Raw genomic sequence first — 22,541 nt, 5'->3', positions numbered from 1 at the left:
TGTGAATTCACTGAACAAAATTGGTCATGGTGTTCAATACCAGGGGTTACTGTGTCATCAGTGATGAGGCAAGTCATCATTTGACCTTGTCTCACACAAGCGATAAGTGCGAGCAGTGGCGGTCCGTGACTTTCACACGTACGCCTTCTGTGATGTCAGACTCGAATAAATGCCATGCGCACATGTATCCATTACTATGCCACTCTGGCTATTTTCCGAAGCTTTTAAACGTCAATGAACCCACATCAGCCATTAAAACGTGTTATTAAACGTGATGCTGTCAAAAAAGTTTAAAAAAATCATTTAAAATAAATATCCACAAAATTATATGAAGTCCAAAGTACAAATCGCAATTTAATATCAGAACATAATTTATTTCTTTACTATTAATTGAATACGAACGCATACAAATAATACATCTTAAAAATGACACAATAAAGAAAAGGCTCGCACTAACCAAAATAAACAGCGGTCACAATCGATCAGTCTTTTCAATTTTTCTTGACCTCTTCATGCTCAAGCTTTCTCTTGGCACTGAGATGTACAGTGTATCCACTCGGGTGTTCAAAAAAGTATTTTAAAACCACCGTAGTGCATTGAGGAGCTCTCTTTACCTTCAAACTGAGATGTACAATACTATATATCCACTCGGGTGTCCCCATAAGTTTTTAAAAGCACTGTAACGTGTGTGTCCAGCTGTGCTTTGGTGTCTCAACCATTGAAGTTTGCAAATCCAGCGTAACTCCAAACACCAAATTGATCCTTTGCAAATAAAACGCATTGCCAGCCGGAAAAACGGCAGTCTAGCTCATGCCCCTGGTAGCCCAGTCAGAAATATGGACAAGTCGGAACTGGTTAGCTAATAGCTACGCTACGATTTTAACGCCATCAGGCAAAGCTTCTTGAGCATTGCACCGCCTTTCTGCAGTGAGCATTCACTCACGTCACATTAAATGTGAGGCCTCTAGATGGCGATCTCATGACTCGGTTAGCTATTACAACTGTCAATTAAGTTATATTGCTATTACAACTGTCAATTAAGTTATACAGGCCGCTCACATATCCATCTGTCCTTGCGCAGAAGCCCGAGCCGTGTTGATGGAATGCTCTGGCATCTGGCTTAGCAGCCTCCTTACAGCCTGGCGACACAAGTTAGCTGAATTCTAATTGGCTAAAAACTCCCAACTTAAAACTGCAACACTAGTAGGAGCGTAACCAAATGATGACACAAAAAGATCAAAATATGGAGAGTAATTTTATCAATAAAAATATATTTCGTTAAAATGAATTTAAAATGAAATTGACTTGCGTTATAGTTAGAATTATTATAGCTATGATAATGATGTATTTCCGTGGAGAGGGCGTGAAAATGGCTCCTTGAAAGTGACATATTCCCGACCCCCAGGCTAGCCTCACGAAAAACATGACAAGTCAAGAAGGAGGGCATCGCAAGCACCACAAGTTTATTTGCAGAACAAGAACTGAGGCAAGGGTCAGGAGCGGGCCGAGCCGTCCGAGGCTCCGAGCAGGGTGGCGTGGGCCTCCAGCAGGGTGACGTCCACGCTGGCGCCCAGGAAGCGTCCGCTCAGCTCGGCGTCGTGCAGCCTCAGGCGGACCCTGGAGCCCCGCTGCAGCTCACCCCCGCCGGCCGCCGGCCTCCGACACACGGCGTGGAACTTGGCTCCCAGGTCTACGTACAGATCGTCGCCCACCACGTGAAAAATCCTCCCCACTACAATCTTGTCCTTGCCCGGTCCCATTTGGACCAGCGGGCTGCGGCGGAGGAGAGCCGCGAAGGTGGCGTCCTCCTCGCGGCGACGGAGCTCCGATTGGGCACCGAAGGCGGCAGCGAAACCCGACCTGGGCTTGTCCTCGGCGGAGGAGCAGAGGTGGCTCCGCGGCTGGGCTGGCGCCGCTGAACCGAGAGCGAGCGCGCGACGGCAGATGGAGGCCGCCTTCCGTAAGGCTGCCATCTTGCTGTCTCTACTAGCTCACCCACTCAGCCCCGCCCACCACCATGACGTAAGTAAAATGTTAAAAAAAAAACACCTTTATTTTCCTCCTGGAAAATAGAAAAGAATGCCCCCTTTTTGTAACCGTCCATTGTCAGTTGTGGATTTCACTGGCGTATAACAACGCAAGTTTCTGTTTTGCACAGTGTTGACTTTGCAGCGTCAATGTCCATAACGGGAACGTCTCGCGTAAATACTTTGTTAAATGAAGGATCACCAGAAAGGACGATGTCTCATTTAGTATGTATTCCTTTCGCTCACAATATCAGTCGTTACAACAAGTGCAGTCCAACTCTCCATGTCGGCTTCTCGCGCTCTTCTGCTGAGCTGCCATAAAAGAGTTGTTAAAAAAAACTACTACCAACGTAAAGAGTACGTCACAACGAATACTTTTACGACAGTGATGTAGTTCCGCTAATATGGAAATATAGAAAATGAAAAATTTTCAACAAACAGAACTTCTCAAAACACAGAATGCAATGAGAGCAAACAATCCTGCACACTGGCTTTAATTGGTGAAAAATAAAAACAAACAAATGAAGCCATCTCAAAAACCTTGTGCTAGAAAAGTATGGCTTAAGATCGCTGTCAAAAAGATGTATCCGTGTTTTTAAATTTGTATCCGTGATTCTCCATTCATAACCGTTTTTGACCAGTTATATGAGTATGACTCTCGCGAAACACGAATACAAGTCTGCGTGAATCTCTCTTTTGGATTCAGGAATCGCGTGGTTCTGCTTTTGTTTTTTGTTGTTTTTGTTTTTCCTTTTTTTATTATTATTATTGCAACATATCCAAAACAAATACAGTACGTACAAAGCGATCACTCTGAATGATATACAAATCTCAGTAGAACATCTTAAACGGTATCAATCATACAATATTATCAACATGAACATCGATCCTCTGCTTTTGGGTTTGAATTGAATATGTGAATTGAGATGACGTCTTATCAAGAAACCAGGCAATGTCAGTCGATCAACGAGTCTGTCACGCCGCGCATGCGTAAAGCAGAAAAAAATTGCCGAATTGAAGGCGAACTGAACGCCAAACAGAAGCTTTCAATTGCTTCACTCTTAAGGTTAATGTATGCGCATTTTTTTATGCTCAAATGAAGCTTTTTTGGGCTGTTTGTGGCCATTTAGGGAAAATTTTCGTAAATTCGGAAGCTTCTGTAACAGCTAGTGACCTCTGCTGTCATAAATAAGCGCTACAGTTGATTTGGAAAATAATTGGTCTTAATGAACACATAAACGCTCAAGTGAAGTTCTATTGAGAAATCAAGATTACCGTAATTAATTACTATATATATATATATATATATATATATATATATATATATATATATATATATATATATATATATATTTACTTATTTATTGTTGTGGTTATGTGACAGTTAATCCCTTACCAATTCATATTTTATATTGATCATTTTCAAACAATATATGGATTTGGAGTCACAGGTCACCGGCCTATCAGTCCAGTTTCATGAAATAATTTACGAATAAATTGGACATTCACGTTGCAAACAATCAGCTGTTGATGTATGGATTTTTTAAAATCTTTATTTAACTAACAGAATGACATACAAAAATGTCAGTAGTACAAAAGTCATTATATTATATTATTATATATTATAATTGCCAAAGGAGCAGTTTATATCAATTTACAAATTGAAGAAAATGTACATTTTCAAAACAGATAAGCAACCAAAGAAGAAATAATGAAACAATACGACGTACAGTGGTACCTCGGTACTCGACCGCCTCTATACTCGATCAAATCGGTGCTCGACCAAAAAATTCAAGTAGAAAATGCATCGGACCTCGAACAGATTTTCGGTTCTCGACTAGCCGAGCCGACCCGAACGCGCTCCTCGGCCCTTCTCGGCCAGCGGGTAAGCGGCGGTTCAATTCAGACCGCCAGCGGAGTAAGACGTACGCAGTTTGTTCGAGTATTTTTTCCCGGATTTAAACTTTTTTGTGTTGCTCTAGCCCTTAATAATGGCTCCAAAGAAAGACAGTGATAAGGGGAAGGCAAAGAGGAAAACAGTGAGGACCACTATTGAATTGAAGAAGGAAATTATAGCAAAATATGAAAGTGGTGTACGAGTGTCCAACCTAGCGTCGCAGTTACCTAGCGTAAACATGGAAGGGGATTCCCCTTCCAAGGAGTAACCCCCCCTCCCGATCTCTCCACATCCATTCCTTTATGCCATCAACCACTCTCCAAAACGTAAGGAAATTATACAAAATGGTTTATAATGCTTTATTTATCTTTATCTTTATCATGTACTGCTTGTGCACATTTACTTGTGCACACATACTTTCCATTATTTCTTATGGGAAAATTGGTTTCGGTGTTCGAACAAATCGGTGCTCGACCACCACCTCAGAACGGATTATGGTCGAGTACCGAGGTACCACTGTATATGAAAAGACAGCGGAAAAAAGATCTAACAATGAGACAATATATTTATGTTACAAAAGGGAATTCCTTTAAGATATTGTAAATTACTTGCACAATTGGTCTTTCCATAAACGTCAACGTTTTAATATAATTACTAAATTCTATTATAAAATTTTTCAGTACAGGGATACATTTGTAAAACCTTTTCTTGTGGGTGAGAAATTTGGCCGTACATATGATGATATTTACAGGAATTTCAATATCTCATTCATAAGCATGACACCAAATACTGTATCATGTGAACGATTGAAAAATGAGCTGGAAGTGATTGGAATTTAAGAGAGACCCAAAATAGTTGTATTATTAGAAATGAAAAAAACATGATCCGTGGCTTCAGTATCATTTTTACAGAACGTGCACATGTTGTCTTCGAAACTAAAATGTAAACGTAATATTTTTTTAGATGAGTAGAGATCATTCATAATTGTAAAGTGTGTTTTTTCATTCTGGAGGCTACTGGAAGTTTCAAATACATCGTTGTTAGTATCTTACCTGCATTCTCAACAAATCTTGTATGAATCCCATTTTTGTTTTGTATTTCTGGCAATATTATTTTCGTAACGTTGACGTATGGCGTAAGATCGCTGTCAACAAGACCTAGCCTATGCGTGTTGACTAATCACAGATCGACTGACATTGCCCGGTATCTTCAGGTGACGTCATCCCAATTTGCATATTCGACTCAAACCCGAAGCAGATCCATGCGTGCAAAGGGTAAGGCTATCATCGATAGGATTCGATCCGGTTTAATGAGGAATAGGCATATCTCCAACAATATCAGATTAGTACTTGATTTAATCGATTATTCAGATTTATGCTCTGATGAAAGTTTTATTCTGTTTTTAGACTTTTACAAGGCTTTTGACACTATTGAACACAAATTTATATTTCGTGCCTTAGACAAGTTTGGATTTGGCTCATACTTCACCAGTGCTATTCAAAGAATGTTTCCAAATGGAAATTGCTCAATCAGATTGCATGCTGGCACCGTTTCTTCATCAAACGCGGGGTCAGGCAGGGATGTCCCATATCGCCTTATCTTTTTTGGCTTTGCACTCAGCTCCTCACTGACTGTATTAAGCTTAGTCCATTAAAAGGTATTTCAATTGCAGGTAGAGAAATGATCATCAGCCAACTGGCTGATGATACAACCTTATTCTTGAAAGATAGGGTTACCTTTAGCTATTAATCTGATAAATACTTTCTATTTTGCATCTGGACTTTGCTTGAACATTCAAAAATGTGAATTACTTGCTCTTAAACCTTGTGACATCCCTTCCATTCATAATATACCGATAAAAGACACTGCATCTCACCTAGGAATTATCATTGCCAAAGATAGAGAAGCCAGGTGAAATCTGAACTTTGATTTAATGATGAACAAAACCAAGAAAAAATTAGAGCAGTGGCTTCAAAGAGATTTGTCATTGAAAGGAAGAATTTTGCTAACTAAAGCTGAAGTAATATCTGGTCTTACATATGCATCTCTTTATCTTGATGTTAATATAAAGGTCTGTAATGAAATTGACAAAATGTCATTTAAAACTTAATATGGAGAAACAAAAACCACTACATTAAAAAAAATCAGTGATAATGAACTCCTATGATAAAGGTGGCCTTAACTTCTTAAGACTTCTTAGACCACTTTAACAACACTTTCAAAATAAATTGCCTTAAACAGATTATTCAAAACCCAACCTCACTTTGGAATTTTATACCCAATTTAATTTTCTCTAAATTGGGAGGTCTAAAATTTGTTTTATTTTGCAATTACAATGTTGAAAAAATCTCCTCAAAACTATCCTACTTCCCTAAACAGATGCTTCTCAGAAACAAGTCCTTATTTTACCCCGTTTGGTTTAGTCACAACATACTGTTGGTTTGGCAATTATTTAACACAGATGAATCATTAATAACATATCCTGGAAATATAACATTACAATACCTATTATTGAATTCAACATTATTAGAAATTCAATTCCTAATGGAGTAATTATGTTATTTAAGAGTACAGCAGGACACATAACAGTACCCATGTTTTTACCCACTTTACCAATTGATTTAACCAAACTCGAAATAGGACACATTTGCTTCTCTTCAACTCGCAACAGTAACCGTAATATACGCTCATTATTTCAAAAATATGTCGTATCAGTTCCATATGTGGTAGCTTATTGGAACGCCTTTGTTATTTCCCTTGACTGGAAAAAGATTTGGAATCTACCTGCTAAATATATGCTAACTAATAAAGTAAAGGAAATATCTTTCAAAATAATTCATAGATTACCCCACTAAAGTTTTTTTTTTTTTTTTTTACAAAGATTTAAAAAGGACATAAATGTAAACTGGCCTTTCTGTGAAGAATGTCCTAAAGATATATTCCACTTGTTTTGGTCTTGCCCCTTCTCCACCAGATTGTGGAAGGATGTCTGTGTTTTTATTTCTACATATGCTAACCCTGACTTTTCTCTCTGTTTTGAACATGTATTGTTTGGCTTCATCAACCACTCAACCAAAAACAATAAACAATTTTACATCATAGATTCCATTACAGTATTAGTTATTTAATGAATATACAATAATGTTAATAATGTTAATAAGGATAATGTAATGTTAAATAATAGGAGAAAGGAAATAAAAGTCAAAAAATACAAAAAAAAAGGATTAAAAAAAAGGTTTGTTTATGGTTACTGCAGCTGTATTGGGGCGAACATAGAAATCTAGGAACTGATACCCTACTTTGCGGGTTTCAGACTTCGTGGGGGGTTGACACCCCCCATTAACCGCAAAGTAGGAGGGATCACTGTATTCTCTTAACTAAATGGCATATCCACAAATGCAAATATACCACTCAAAAACAAAAGTGTCTTAATCAGTGAAGTCAAACACTACAACATTAACACTTTAAAATTCTCTAATAATTTAAAAGTCATTAAAACCTGCAATGTATGCAATGTATGTAGTCTTTTTAATATATTTGTTGAATATTATGTTGCACTGTTTTTGAGTTTTTGGTTGTATCCCCTTGGCTGTTGTTGTTTTTGTTATTATTTTGCATTGTATTGTATTCTGTTATATTAAAAAAAATGATAAAAGTCGTGAATTTAAAGAAGATATACACACGAGTTGTAGAGTGTATTCGTGTCTCGCGAGAGTCATACCCATGCGAATGGTAAATCACGCATGTCTCGCGAGTGTCGTGCTTATATAATTGCTAAAACACAAATACGAATGGTAAAACACAGATACAAGTTTGAAAACACGGATACGAATGGGGAAACGCATGCGTCTATTTGAAAACACGGATACGTCTTTTTGACAGCCATCTTACGTCATAGTAGAGGGCATTTTTTCAATAGATGTCAAAAGTACCTCAAGAGACACATAAGGTCCTCCTTGATTAAATGTTGCAGTTGACCAGTAAAAAATGGGAGGCGTGACTCGCGTCCAAACACGTAACAAGTTTCTATGTCACGTTTAGTTTAAGCTAGCAGTTTAAGCTAGCTAGATACTATAGCTTCTTGTTAGTTGGGTCTCTCATTCTCTAAAATAATTTAAAATTAAGAATCTAATGTTTGGGGTTTGTTTTGTGCTACACTTATTTAGATGATTTCATAGGTCTATTTAACGTTGAATATTTTCTCAAGACAACGCTAAAAAGCGACAAACGAGACGTGGGTGCCGAACCATACCGGAAGTTAGGAAGAAAGACATCCTGCAGAGAAATGCAGGCCAATTGTGTTTTTTTTTATCTTGTGTGTGGGTGGGTACTTTATTTATTCATTTTTAATGTATTCAGGGTTTATTTTATTCGAAGTGACCCACGCTTTTTTTAGGTCGTTTTGGCCACCCGCCTGAAGGAAGACGACGATTGTTGAGTGATGCTCTCTAATTTGTAGCAATCTATGTTTTTATTTTATGGACACTTGGGCAAGTTATTTTTGTTTAAATGTTTTAGGTAATCATGCAATGTCATCATGCTGATGTGATCCACCTGCGTGTGGGTGTGTCTAATAAAAACCCCATGGAGTTGCGGGCAGTTCACTCTAATGTTGTGGAAGAGAAGTCAAGTCTCCAAGTGTATTTTGTTACTTTTACCTTGTCTTGATGCCTATAATTTGAACAGTTTGCTGCTTAATATTAACTCTGTCAACAGATTATGGGCCCAGGGTGCTGATTCAAATTATTAGAAGTGTTTGTTTTTTTAACACTGCTGTGGCATCATGAGCCGTCAATCGGCAGAGCTGAGTAGGAGCCGCTGGTCCCGACTAGCATTCGACGGGAATGAAAATAATTGTGAATTATGGGAGACAAAGTGCCTGGGTTACCTTTGTCTGCAGGGCCTGAAAGAAACAATTTTAGGACCACCCACAAGTGACGGCGATGCGCTGTTAGAGGACGAGAAAAAGAACGAAAAAGCGTATGCTGAGCTGATACAGTTCTTGGATGACAAAAGCTTGTCACTGGTGATGCGAGAGGCACAAGATGATGGCCGTGCAGCACTCAAAATTTTGAGGAACTATTATGCAGGTAAAGGAAAGCCAAGAATTATCAGCCTGTATACAGAGCTCACCTCGCTCTAGAAATCAAGTAGTGAGAGTGTGACTGTGATTCGTGCAGAGACTGCCATCACAGCGTTAAGAAACGCAGGAGAGACTTTAAGTGATGGGCTGTTGGTAGCAACGGTCTTGAAGGGGCTCCCGGAATCATTTAAGCCATTTGTGATTCATATCACACAAACAGATGACGCAATTGCTTTTTGCTGACTTCAGGACTAAACTGAGAAGCTACGAGGACACAGAGAAAATGCGCGCTACAGTCACAGAGGACAATGTGATGACTGCCCGAGCACAGCGAGCAGCAAGGCCCACCAAGGCAGGTCGAGATGAATGCGGTGGTGAGGCTAGAGCTGTACAGGCAGCAGCAGATCTGGCGTGCTACAGCTGCGGCCTGAAGGGCCACATGGCCCGCACCTGCAAACGAAAGTTGTGGTGTTCACACTGCAAGAGCTCCACACATCGGGATGCAACCTGCCGACGGCAGCGGCGGCGAGACGATGCAAAGAAGGTCGCAGAGGAAGCAACCAGGACAGATGACCAGGTGGGGTATGCGTTCAAGGTGAGATACACAACAGAACATTACCAATCAAGCCGGGGTGGCGACGACTTGAGAGGCCTGATGGTCGACTGTGGGGCAACCTCACACAAAGTTAATGACCTCGCCAAGTTCAGGTGCTTGGACAAGCAGTTCCAGGCCGAGGTACACTGTGTTGAGCTGGCTGACGGCACGAGATGCAAAGGCGTCGCAGAGCGTCGTGGCGATGCAGAGGTCTGCTTGATAGACAGCAGAGGCCGACACCTCAAGACAACGCTCAAGCGGGCGTTGTACATTCCTTCGTATCCACAAGACATTTTCTCCGTGAAAGCGGCGACATCCAGTGGAGCGACAGTGATCTTTAAGGAGGGCAAGGACATTGTTATTCACAAAGATGGGACACAATTTCCTATTCACGTGCACAATAGACTTCATTATTTGCACACTGTAAATGACTATGAAAAATGTGATGAGGACCAAGTAAATGGATGTTATGATTTACAAACGTGGCCTGAGATTTTGGGGCACTGTAACTACAGTGATGTTCAGAGGTTGCAGTCTGTTGTGTTAGGCATGAAGATTAAAGGTACAACAAACGAACCTCCACATTGTGATGTGTGCACTCAGGGTAAGTTTGTGCAGACTAGAAATAGAGAGTGTGATAGGAGAGCGACTAAACCATTAGAACTGGTACACACAGATTTGGCTTGACCAATAAACCCAGAGTCAAAAGAGGGTACGAGTACGTTTTGTCTTTTACTGATGATTTTTCCTGTGCAGTGTTCGTTTATTTCCTTAAACAAAAGAGTGACACAGTACAAGCAACTGAGAAGTTTATTGCAGACACAGCCCCTTATGCTAAAATCAAACGTATCCGATCTGACAATGCAACCAAATACACTGCAAGCAATTTCAGAACTTTAATGGTTAAAAATTGTATTCGGCATGAGACGTCAGCACCATATTGGCCACATCAAAATGGAACGGCTGAGCGAAATTGGCGCTCCATGAGGCCAAATGTAAACCCAAACGCAGTTCAGGTTCCAGTCAATGAGGATGAAGAGGGTAGCCAACCAGAAGTAACTGAAGCTAAGCATATGCCAAGAAGGTACCCGACAGAGTGAGGAGAAGGCCACATTACCTAAGTGACTATGTTTCATTGTATGCTTCCGATGAGGAAACAGACCAGGTCCAAATTAACATAGCTTACTGCTACAGAGTAACATGTGACATCCCGGTAACTTTCAACGAAGCCTTAAGTTCAGAAAACTCAAAAGAATGGGTGAATGCTATGAATGAAGAAATGTGATCGCTAAAAGAGAATGACACGTTTACCATAACTTACCGGAGGGAAAGAAAGCAGTGGGGGGTAGATGGATTTATGCTCTAAAGAAAAACAGTGATGGTTCAGAGACTTACAAAGCCAGGTATGTAGCTAAAGGCTACAGTCAAAAGATGGGTGTTGATTATGAGGAGACATTCTCCAACTGCACACTTGACAAGTATCAGAGTATTGATGCAAAAAGCAGCTCAAGAAAACTTGATTTTGCACCAGATGGATGTCAAAACTGCCTATTTGAATGCCCCAATAGATGATGAAATTTATATGGAACAACCAGAGGGTTATGAGGTCAAATCCAAAGCCAAAGAAAAACTGGTCTACAAACTACAGAAATCTCTATATGGGCTAAAACAATCTGGCAGAAACTGGAACAAAGTCCTGCATGATTACTTGACCAAAATCCACTTTGTGCAAAATCAGGCAGATCATTGTGTATACACCAGAGAGACCAGATGACAAGGTGATAATGGTGATTTGGGTTGATGATTTAATACTTGCTGCAAGTAATGAAGTCACCCTAAATTCTGTAAAAGACATGCTTGCTTCCGGGTTCCAAATGAAAGACTTAGGAAAACTGAAACATTTTCTAGGCATTGATTTTGTTCAGTGACAACTGTGTGAAAATGTCACAGGCAAAGTATGTGGAAAAAGTCTTGGGAAGGTTTGAGGTGATAAACTGTAAACCAAGGTCGACACCTTGTGAACAAAAACTGAACTATACTGACAATTCCAACTTAATGATTGATGCAAAGAAATACAGAGAAGCAGTTGGTAGCTTCATTTGTTTAACAGTTTGTACAAGACCTGATTTAAGTTATATTGTGAGCAAACTCACCCAGTACTTTGCAAAGCCATCTGATGACCAATGGGTCACAGTCAAGCATGTAGTGAGGTATCTTAAAGGTACACTTCACAAGGAGTTGTGTTACCAAAAATGTGAAGCACTAGGTCTACATGCATATAGCGATGCAAATTGGGCAGCCGATGATGATAGGCAAAGTACGACAGGTTACTGTGTCAGCCTATCCAAAAATGGCACTTTAATATCATGGAAAACCAAAAAGCAGCCCACTATAGCGCTATCCACTTGTGAGGCAGAGTATATGGCTCTCGCTGCAACTACTCAGGAGTGTCTATACCTAAAACAACTCTTAGAATGTCTTGACAAACGAGTATAATACGCCCGTGGTTTACGAAGACAACCAAGGTACACTTGCTTTAGCAAAGAATCCTGTCAGCAGATAGAGATGTAAACATTTTGACATAAAGTACCACTTCATTAGGACTCCAGTGATGGAGGGATATGTTATGTTAATGTATTGTGCAACTGAGGATATGGTTGCAGATGTAATGACAAAGCCTGCTACTGAATTTAAGTTAATGAAGTTTGCTGGATTTATTTTTGGAGAGTGATGTATTAACCAAAAAAAAAAAAAAAAAAAGAGGGTTTAAGAGTACACATTGAGAACAAGTGGGGGTGTTGAGTGATGCTCTCTAATTTGTAGCAATCTATGTTTTTATTTTATGGACACTTGGGCAAGTTATTTTTGTTTAAATGTTTTAGGTAATCATGCAATGTCATCATGCTGATGTGATCCACCTGCGTGTGGGTGTGTCTAATAAAAACCCCATGGAGTTACGGGCAGTTGACTCTAATGGTGTGGAAGAGAAGTCAAGTCTCCAAGTGTATTTTGTTACTTTTCCTTCGTCTTGATGCCTACAATTTGAACGGTTTGCTGCTTAATATTAATTCTGTCAACAACGATGAAAAATAAATCATGGGCTTCAACGCCACTTAGCAACCTTGAAGTTTAGCGGCCGTGAGATGAGGAGTTAAGCCTGTCGTTTGAAAAAAAAAAAAATCTAAATAGAAAACATCACTAAGAGGCTATTAAAATGTGAATGGTTTTGATAGTGTATGTATATATGTAATGTATATATAGAGTGCACTTACACGAATGAGTTTCAAAACACACAAAGAGTTGCTTGCACCGGTTGGAGCAGAAACATTAGTCCAATAGCAGTCCAGAGCAGCTAAAACATAAAAATAAAAAAGAATAAAAAATACTGAACTTACGTAAACTCTAAAACATAAAAATAAAGAAAAAGGAATAAAACAAATACTGAATTTACACAAACTCATCAAACATACAATCAAATGAGTTGCAATTTAAATGACATGGTACCCCCCCCCCCCCCATTCAAATCCTAGTTAGCATCTAGAAAACCATGTGAATTCCATTTCATCATTAGCAATTTGTGGTGCAACTAAATGTTTCATGTTATACTGAAGTATGAGTGGAATAGGTTTCTGCTGCTATTGACATGTCATTTTATTTTTCCGTTAGACTATAATACATTTTTAAAATTAAAATTGGATGCTTTTGAAAGAGTTTTTTTTCCACCTTTATAATCTTTCAAAATTAGGATAGATTCAGTTTGAACAGGGGACTTGTGTTGTCTTAAAAAAAAAACAAAAAAACAACAGACATGTCTTGATATGATTGACAGAAGAAAAATACTCATAGTAGCCAATTGTCATTAATACTGTTCCAAATAAATATAAAGTACAAAAAAGAAGCCCACCAAGCCTAAGCTTATGATTCGCTTGAGGGGCGAACTTTGCTGCGTGGGCGGCAGCGCCCTAAGTGGCCTGCAGCTGTTTTGTTTTTTCTTTTGTTTTTTGGCGGGCTCGTTAGCCGCTCTCAAGTCCAGCCGGGTTTTGGTGCCTTTCAGCGGCGGCATGCAAAAAGGCCTGAAGAAATACTTGGTCAGCATGGACGACTACCTGGCCAGCCTCGGCCTCTACCGCAAGATGGTCGCCAGGGACGCCTCCAGCCTCTTCCGGGCCGTCTCAGAGCAGGTCAGAGAGCGAGCCGGCCGACCCCCCCCCCCCCCCCCCCCCCCTCCCACCCAGTGCAAATAACTCCCTCAAGCTAACGAGGCTAAAGCTAAAGCGCCCGTAGACTTGGGCCTTTCGCTTGTTGTCTGCGTGCAGGCTTTGCTCGCGTGTCCCTGGAATTAATATATATATATTTTTTGTGTGTGTGTGTGTGTGTGTGTGTGTGTGTGTGTGTGTGTGTGTGTGTGTGTGTGTGTGTGTGTGTGTGTGTGTGTGACTGTTCCGTGGCTTTTATGTTGGTTTCAGTGTGTGTTGTTGTGATTTGGCCAATTTTGGAGATTAAACAATGATGAGATTGTACCTGTGTTTTCTCAACGGCTCATACTCACTTTTGTGAAAGGGTCCGCATCACGCATATGGATCCTTTTGGAGGTTTTCGCCATGATGGGAAGTGATTTTCTCAGCTAAAACAGCCACAGCGTGCTGTCTTTCCCTTGGTAGACGCATTTTGCTGGCCCCTCTTAAACGGAGAGCATCACCGGGTCCTCGATAATGAGTAATAGCAGCCATGCGGGTTTGGCACGCTCTCATTCTCAAAGACCACGTCACCAAAAGGCTATTGCTTAGCGAATTGTTGCCGTGCCAAAGTTGATTTACAGCGATGTTGATTCAATCTTAAATTATCAAAATGTCAAAACAATTGATATTTGGTTAAGGTTGACGATCTGATAATTTCACACATAATTTCTTGTGTCCAATCTACAAAAGTTTGAACTTTGCGAGCGGCAAATATGAAGTTTGAAATATTTGTAATAATATGGCAAATATGAGAAAATGTTCATTCCCGTCTGAGAAAAGTTGATTGTAAGGGGTTGTACAGCCCTCAAACATGTATAATAATTGTAAAAACTAAAGATGGCTACTTGGCGGGTTATTTTTAGACCGTAATTCCCGCGATAAACGAGATTACTGTACATGCATACGGTTAACTGCAGCAAGTCTAAAATGCTGCCAAACAGGCCTTTTGCTTTACTGTGCAAAATACTCATCCACATTGACATTTTGTTTCATTGTGCATTTGTGGATGTTTTGCTCGTGTTTTTGTGTGTGTATTAGAAGGTATCCCGACTTGCCACGGTGCCCTCTCTTTTACAATCATGTCATATTAGGAGGAATCAGAAATATAGAAAATTGTCATTCATTGAAAGAAAAATGCTATTTCGGAGTCAAAATGATCTGTATTAGTATTTTGTGGGGGGGTGAGGAGTGCTATGTGAGATAAAGTGCAATGGAGCATCCCTAATGTTTGCGTTCACTTGCTTTTGTGCGTGTAGCTGTACTATTCTCAGAACTACCACGGGAGGATTCGTCAGGAATGCGCCGATTACATGCGGGCCAACGCAAACGTTTTTGAGCCGGTGAGTTTGGATGTGGGTGGGCGCAACGTGATGCAACTCACCCGACCCCTTTCCTTATCAAGTTCGTGGAGGGCTCGTTCGACAAGTATCTGGAGCGCCTGGAGGACCCCAAGGTGAGCGCGGCAGACCCGGATGCGCGGAAGCTCAAACCAGGCTATGTGTGTGTGTTCTAGGAAACTGTGGGTCAGGTGGAGATCAAAGCCCTGTCTCAGCTTTACAGGTGAGCCAAGCCGGCCGATCGCTGGCTGGGCCCAGGTTAGCGCAGCGCTTTGATGCCTGCCCGTGTGCGCGCGTGCATGTAGACGCCGCTTCCTGATCTATCGCTATCCCGGGAAAGCCGCCACTGTCATCTCCGAGGAGCGCTTCGTGGACAAGGTGAGCCCGGCCCCAACCGCCTCCGCCACCCAGCTAACTCCGCGGTCCTCGCCTTAGGTCACCTTGTCATGCTCTATCAACGGCCACTATGACATCGTGTACCCCAGGAGTTACCCTGCCTCCGCCGCCCTCTGCCAGGGTGAGTGGAAAGGTCCGCTGTGCACCCAGTCGACGTGAGATGACGGCTGTGCGTGTGTGCTTGCGCGTCTAGCTATGGTGTACGAGCTGCTCTACGCCAAAGTGTTTTATTGCGACGAGGCGGAGCTGGGCCAGGCCGTGGAGGGCTTTCGGACGGGAGCCCGGCGTTTTCGAAACAGCCCGTCGGGGTGCAGCGACCCAGATTTCGGCGGCGCTGACATCCACGAGGACAGAGGTCACAGGGAAGAGGCGGAATCGGCCGAGGAGAAGCTTCCGATGGCCGACGGCGATGTGAAGGTGAGAGCACGTACTGCGACGAACACCCCCCCTCCCCGCGGTGCTCCCGTTTTCTTTGGCGAGCCGATGAGATTGCGCCACGCTAATTCTGCCTTTGTTTTGAGTTGCGCTGTCCGGCGACTGACGTCTATTTTGAAAAAGACCTGGATGGTGTTCCAAACGCAGTCTGCTGTTTTACAAAATAAAGAGGATATTCTTGACATGGCATTCCAAACGCCAGGCGCCTGAAAAAAAACGGCGGAGTAGCGTGGTGCGAACCTTACGCTCGCCGTGTGCTTCCCGCGTACTCAGGCGCTGTCGGAAGCTCCGCCCACCGGCCGGCTGTCTCTGCCTTACAAGGTGCTCAAGTCGCTGGACAGCGACGTTTACAGAAATGTGGAGTTTGACGTCTGGCAGGACACCTGCAAAGGTAGGAGGCAACACGCACGCCTGGACGAGCATCGTCCTGCCTTGCCGTCACGCCATGTCGTCCTCAGAGATGCAGAAAACAGACTACATGGTGTTTGCCGGCCGACAGTACTTCCTGGGAGACAAATGCCAGGTGAGTGCCGCGGCGTTTGTGTGCGCAATCATCTTTTCGTTTGTGTTTGTGTGACATACAGGCAACATTTTGCGTGACCGTGCCAATGTCGTGGAGTTAAAAAAAAAAAAAATTGGTGGGGGGGTGCGTTTAGGTACGTTTGGAACCCAAGGGGAAGTATTTCAACGCCTTCATCCAGGAAGTGGGGACGCACTCGGCCGCTGTCACTGTCTTCATTGAGGAGCTGGGGGAGAAGTACGCGCGCATGCAAACATCCCAAGTAGGCCAGCCGTTTCCAACAAAATCTTGATGGCAACAATCTGAGGCATGATGGGCAGCTAATAATGAAAGTGACTTGATGCGGACAACAGGCCCAAGGTTTGGACACACCTTCTCATTCCATTTCTCCAGCTAATGATGGCCAACTGGTGTTTCTATAGTTAGCTGGTTGGGGAAGAAAAAAAAGAAAAAAACTTCATGTGTTTGAATTTAGTTTGAATGCCTCAGTGGTTAACCTACCGTATTTTGTGCACTATAAGGTGCACCTAAAGCCTTCAATTTTCTCAAAAGACAGACAAAGTGACTGAATACACTTATAAATACACTTGCCACAGACGTGGAACTACTGCAGAACACACATTTACTTAAATCTTAAATGATTAAACCTTATACAGTAACTGAACAGTTACCCCTTTCCATCCTTTGAAGCCTTGCCGCGATCATATTAGTGTCGCCCGGAAGTCGAATCAAACTCCAATCTACATAATCAAACATAATAACAAAGAGTTTACTCTTGAAATAGCATTTTATTATAAAAGAAATCTAGTTAAGAGATTTCCAACGGTCCTTTGAAGGTCTTTGCTCTTCTGTCTCGGCTCTATCCAGAGAAACAGCCTGCGTGTTTTACCATTGATACCGGCACGTACAGGTCTGTATAACAAGCGGGAGTAGATTACAATTCCTGAACTGATTGGGATCCAATCGCATGCCTTATAGAAGTGCCAATACCCCTCTTAAAAACAAGTTTGCAATGTCCTGCAAGACACTCAACCTTGGCCTCCAGCACAAAGGTGTTCACAGGACAGTTTGAAATCTCTTGCCCAGATTTCTTTTAGAATAAAATAGTACAAGTATTTCAAGTTTAAACTCTCATTGTTTGATTATGTACAAATTTGACTTCCAGGTGCTACCAATGTGACCGCAGCTGCTGTGAGACTTCGAAGGATGAAAAAGGGGGAACTGTTGAGTTACTGTACAAGGTTTAATACTTTAAGATTTAAGTAAATATGTGTGCAGTACTGCAGTAATAGCTGTTTTAAATAATAAGTAAAGTATGAAAAGTTTTCACATTAAAAAAGTCATTTTTAAAATTTCATTTAATTTATTTAATTCTGTGGTGGAGGGGCGCTACTTGTGGTTTTCACTTATCACAGGGCGGTTCCAGTACCAATTAACCGCAAAAAACGGATCACTGTGTTTTAAAACAATTTTAGAATAGGCCATTCATTGAAGGTGCACCTAAAGTGCGACGCATAACGGTGCAATGAAAATGAGAAGGCGTGTCCAAACTTTTGTCCTTTACTGTAGCTCCAAACTCAATAGCTATGACATTGAGTCTTGCTAAGCCAGTGGATCGTAACTTTGTAATATAACTATAAAAAAAATTGTCTTTTGAATCAGGGTTAAGCGTTTTTGGATTTGTGGTGTAGTTTTGAAACTGAGTGCTGTGCCGTCCGTGTCGGTGATTCAGCTCTGGAATCCTCTTTTGTTGCGGTTGATTGAGCGACCCTAAAGATAGGTGGCTGTTTTGATTTCTGGTTCACCGGCCGAAAAATGGCCCCACTTGTGACACTCGTGACCAAATGTCCCCAGAAGTCAATTTAGCACAAAGTTGCTTCACGTGCCAGTCAAGGAGCTCTTACTTTGAAACGTAAAAGAGCCTTTTCCTGTGATGCCATTCCATTGCATACCCAAAGAAGCGCCAGTAGAGGCAAGAGAAAGGTGAAATGTCCCGACTTTGCATTTCAACAGCCTTCGTTATCCACGTGCTAAGGTGCTTTGGGGACGGCCGGCCACTTGCAAAAAGCAAAAGCTTTGCGGGACGCGTGCTTTGTCTGCCAACCGTGCGACGGGTGGAATCTTCCTGTCTGCCCTCAGGCATTTGGTTCCCGTGGCGGACGTGAAAGCCGTCAACCCCGTCCCGGCCTGGAACGCGTCGGCTCCGCCCCGCAAAGGCGACCCAGGTAGGCCCGGCCCAGCCCCGCTGTTTCCCATGCGCCCGGCCACCCTCTCATTTTTTTGTCCTTCAGAGGGCGAGACGCGAGGTCACCAGCGCCATCAGCGCCATCGCTACTTCAGAAAGTCAAGAGGGGGTGTGGCCATGGTCAAGGGGGCGGAGCTAGTGGCGCCCCCACCCTCCAGCTATGGCGCTGCAGCCCCCTCGCCCCTCCCGCCGCGTTTCCAGCCCGCCGGCCACCCTCGGCCCCCGCCGCCGCCCGTGCCCTACGACCCCTACGCAACCCCCCACCATCATCACCAGCAGCACGGTCAAAACCTCGCCATTAGGCCGCCCAGGTACGGCTCCGACAGGTGGGTGTGGCCACGTCCACCCGCAACCTACTAACAGCGACATGGTTCTGTCTCTTTTTGCTGTGTGTGTGTGTGTGTGATTGATGTGTTTCTGTGGTCAGAAGCTCCACCCGATTGGTCAACCGTCATCTGATTGGTCCTCAGCTGACATATTACCCACCGACCAGGCGATACTATGACTATGACGGCTACACCTTCAGATCTCGGTAAGATAGCCATATGAAGCCTGATTTTTTTTTTTTTTTTTTTTTTCCCCTTTATGCCCTCACACCCCAGTCGCAGCCGTCGGCATCTGGCGCTGCCTAAAGTTTGTTCCTTATATTTTTCTTTTTTCCCCGCACCCCAGTCGCAGCCGTCGGCATCTGGCGCTGCCTAAAGGTTGTTCCTACTTCAACGAGGACGATGCGGCCGACACATCGGCGGAGATGGATGCCGGTGTGGCATACTACCATGTGGAGGATGCCAACCATGATGTTTTCGCCACGGTAACTGCCACCATATTACTCTGTGGAAGTGTGTGTGTGTGTGCCTCCTGATTTGTTTTTGAGGGGGTCTGAAATGCCTTTCATGTCACATGATTTTAAAAGACTTTTTCTAGAATGCTTACACATCCAGATTTTTATTGTTTTTTAGGTACAATGTAGGATTAAATTATTCATTAAAAAACACTATAAATTTAAAAAATAAAAAATTAATGTGTTCTATTCACAACATCTATTTTTAAATAATCATTCCTAATTATATTAGATGCACCCAAGTGAGTGTAAGGTTTCTTTGCCACATTATTTGTTTCTGGAACAGTGTTTTTGTGGCCAGAGGTGGGCGGTTGCAAAATCTTCCACACTGTCCTCCACATGTTAAGATCACTGCCCTTAAAACATCTCATTGAAGAGAAAGGATCTTTTGATACATTGATGACCTGTGTCGATCCATGACTGCAACTCTAGTATGCATGTTTGCATATGTTCAAGCATTTTTTTTCCCCATAATGCCATGGGGTGTTGATTTGTGCATGCTCCTTGTTTTTAGCGTTTGTCCTTCATTATACATAATGTTGGAAAGGCAAATCAGTAGTGTTTAACATTTTATATGAGGTGAGTGGTAAGTGCCCCCCGTCCCAATAAAAGTACCCCTTTGATTTATTTATTAATGAAATGTTGAGACTGCAACAGATGTGGGCGGTTGTCTGTTCAGCATCTTTCTTTGAGTGACGTTCCAACTTTTTGTCTTTTCATCACGCACACGACATCGCAGGGTTCCACTGTGCCGCAAGCCCCACCCCCTCCTCCTGGCTCCTCCTATCGGGTGCAGAGAGCCCCCTCGGGGGTTCCGATCCCCACCCCTGCTGGCGGAGCTCCGGGCTGTTCGTCGGAGGACGAGCGGGACGACGCCGTCAATGAGCCAGGTGAGAGGTGCCGCTCGTGCGAGGCCCGTAGCATGCCGCCCTGCCGTGCCGTGACGTGACTTGTGTATGCATGTGCACACCAGACTTGAGAGAGGACTTCACATTGGGTACTCAAGGTGAGTCACATCAGAAGGGGCGGTCTTGGCCACGTTGATGGAAAATTGGCGTTTCAGACGACGACTACCCGACGGCGGGCATCTACGCTGCCAGCCTCCATGCCCCCAACGCACAGGTAAGGCATGCTCATGCTCTCTAAAGTCACGACATCATCACCGCCACTTTGTACCAGGAGCAGGAGGAAGGGGACATAGCCCGGTCACCGCCAAGAGCCGACCTGAGCTATGGCTATGCGCAGAAGGTGTGTGTGCGGCCGCCCCCGCAACAAATTGCGGGAAGTCACATGTGCCTGTGTGCACGTTAGGCAGCGAAGCCTGTGGCAGTCACTTCCTCTTCCCCGTCGTCCTCCCCGGCCTCCTCGCCCTCGTCTTTGTCTGGCGCGCCAGCCAGCGCGGGCCCGCCTCGATCAGGTGCGTGGCCTGTGGTCATTGGCCCGCCCGCCTCTTCTTACCTTGCTTTGCTCGCAGCGGCTGCACCGCCGGCGGCAGTGTCTGCCCCCTGGCTGGCAAGCGAACTGGGCGAGGGGCTGTGCCCGGTGCCAGCGCCGCCGCCTTACTCCTATGATCCCAACGGGAATGACCTCCCCAGAGGTGAGTGCAGGCAAGCGCTCCTGCCGAGCGGCGCGCCGGCATTGGCGCTAATGTGGCACCGGTTGCAGATTGCCGCCTGCTCCAGTACTACTTCAACCTGGGCGTGCAGGTGAGTTTGCCAAAGCGTCGCAAAATAAAATGAAGAGCTTCAGAAGATGATCAAACTTACAGAAAACAGATGGCTACAGTACATTATATACCATGCTGCTGTCATTCTTGGACGCCCCATTCAGTCCTTTTGTTTCTGAAACCAGAAGCCAAACAAGAAAGTCATTTTTCAAGTACTACAGTTTACAAAAACAATGTGCATTAAAAAAGAAATTATAATATATACGTATACAGTGGGCCCCCGGTTTACGAACTCCCTCTTATACGAACATTTCATCTTACGAACGTGAACCGCGACGTTTTTTGTCCCCCCCTACGCACAAACCTTTCGTCTTACGAACAATCCAACATGCCGGTCAATGTGTCTGTGCTATTTTTTTTTCGCTTTGCTGCGTCAATAAAATCAATGGTTCCCGCATGTCATTGTAATGCTGATATGCTATTGCTCTTACAATGTCACAGTCACTGTCTCAGTCACGGAGATGCCGATATGCTATTGGTCGAACGCCTTTATATAGATGGCACAGCTGGTTGGGATGGAAGGAAGGAGAGAAAAGGAGTGAAAAACGGAAGGAATGTTGTGAAGACTTTGCAAACTTTATCTGTTAGACATGGCTTCTAAAATTGCAAGTGGCGGTAAAGGAAGAAGTAAGAGGATGATGACAATAGAAACAAAGCAGGAGATAATAAAAAAAATACAAAGGAGGCGCACGCATAGTTAACCTTGCTCATGAGTATGGCCGTAACCGCTCGGCAATCTTCTAAGGGCAAGACTTTCCTTGCCGGGGGACGGACCTCGCTCGACAACAAAATGGAGAGGCTTCCTCTATTATGGATTAAAGAGAAGGAAATCGCCGTTCTCTTTGACACAAGTTCTCATTTTACAAAATAAATAAATTCTACGGGTTCGTCTCAGCTCCCCTCCGCCTCCACCCGGCTCAAGTCACGTCGTAAATGTCATTTTTCCTTTATATATTTATGTAGATTATGTGACTATTTTTTAATATGTGTATAAAGTCGTGATGTTTTTACCTAAGGTTTTTGCACGCGGTGCACGCATTCACAAATTAACATAGGTTTGGATTGCCCGTCATACGAGCAATTCGAGTTACGAGCATAGTCGCTGAACGGATTAAGTTCGTAACACGGGGGCCCACTGTGTATATATGTATGTATGTATATATGTATGTATGTATATATGTATTTATGTATGTGTGTGTGT

General features: G+C 43.1%; 2 protein-coding genes across 4 annotated transcripts in view; one reads left to right on the top strand and one right to left on the bottom strand.

Moving 5' to 3' along the window:
• Positions 1-1,436: 1,436 nt before the first annotated feature.
• On the bottom strand, positions 1,437-2,360 carry mrps28 (mitochondrial ribosomal protein S28). The gene has a single exon (XM_088420248.1). The coding sequence runs from the start codon at positions 1,971-1,973 to the stop codon at positions 1,494-1,496; it is 480 nt and encodes a 159-aa protein (XP_088276374.1). The 5' UTR covers positions 1,974-2,360; the 3' UTR covers positions 1,437-1,493.
• An 11,207-nt stretch (positions 2,361-13,567) lies between these two features.
• alg13 (ALG13 UDP-N-acetylglucosaminyltransferase subunit) overlaps positions 13,568-22,541 on the top strand; it is an 11,496-nt gene continuing 2,522 nt past the window's right edge. Inside the window, exons 1-21 of one of the 3 annotated variants that reach the window (XM_088420243.1) lie at positions 13,568-13,783; positions 15,097-15,180; positions 15,243-15,293; positions 15,354-15,400; positions 15,483-15,555; positions 15,613-15,694; positions 15,767-15,990; positions 16,282-16,399; positions 16,467-16,531; positions 16,665-16,765; positions 18,668-18,753; positions 18,820-19,084; positions 19,201-19,305; positions 19,446-19,584; positions 20,354-20,504; positions 20,588-20,620; positions 20,678-20,736; positions 20,794-20,862; positions 20,926-21,031; positions 21,089-21,211; positions 21,280-21,320. In XM_088420243.1, coding sequence (XP_088276369.1) covers positions 13,664-13,783; positions 15,097-15,180; positions 15,243-15,293; positions 15,354-15,400; positions 15,483-15,555; positions 15,613-15,694; positions 15,767-15,990; positions 16,282-16,399; positions 16,467-16,531; positions 16,665-16,765; positions 18,668-18,753; positions 18,820-19,084; positions 19,201-19,305; positions 19,446-19,584; positions 20,354-20,504; positions 20,588-20,620; positions 20,678-20,736; positions 20,794-20,862; positions 20,926-21,031; positions 21,089-21,211; positions 21,280-21,320 — 2,142 coding nt within the window. In that variant the 5' untranslated portion in view covers positions 13,568-13,663. Of the gene's footprint in view, positions 13,784-14,200; positions 14,260-15,096; positions 15,181-15,242; positions 15,294-15,353; positions 15,401-15,482; positions 15,556-15,612; positions 15,695-15,766; positions 15,991-16,281; positions 16,400-16,466; positions 16,532-16,664; positions 16,766-18,667; positions 18,754-18,819; positions 19,085-19,200; positions 19,306-19,445; positions 19,585-20,353; positions 20,505-20,587; positions 20,621-20,677; positions 20,737-20,793; positions 20,863-20,925; positions 21,212-21,279; positions 21,321-22,541 lie in introns of those variants that run through there. The other 2 variants (XM_088420242.1, XM_088420244.1) reach the window with 2 other exon arrangements.

The sequence above is a fragment of the Hippichthys cyanospilos genome, chromosome 7 (genome assembly GCF_059441005.1).
Source record: "Hippichthys cyanospilos isolate Australia breed blue-spotted pipefish chromosome 7, RoL_Hcya_1.0, whole genome shotgun sequence".
Taxonomy (NCBI): domain Eukaryota; kingdom Metazoa; phylum Chordata; class Actinopteri; order Syngnathiformes; family Syngnathidae; genus Hippichthys; species Hippichthys cyanospilos.
Note: the sequence above shows the minus strand (reverse complement) of the source record. Positions and strands in the feature narration are given on the sequence as shown.

What these genes read in the sequence shown, in the direction of transcription:
- mrps28 (XM_088420248.1), bottom strand. Translation starts at nt 1,973, where the DNA reads ATGGCAGCCTTACGGAAGGCGGCCTCCATCTGCCGTCGCGCGCTCGCT.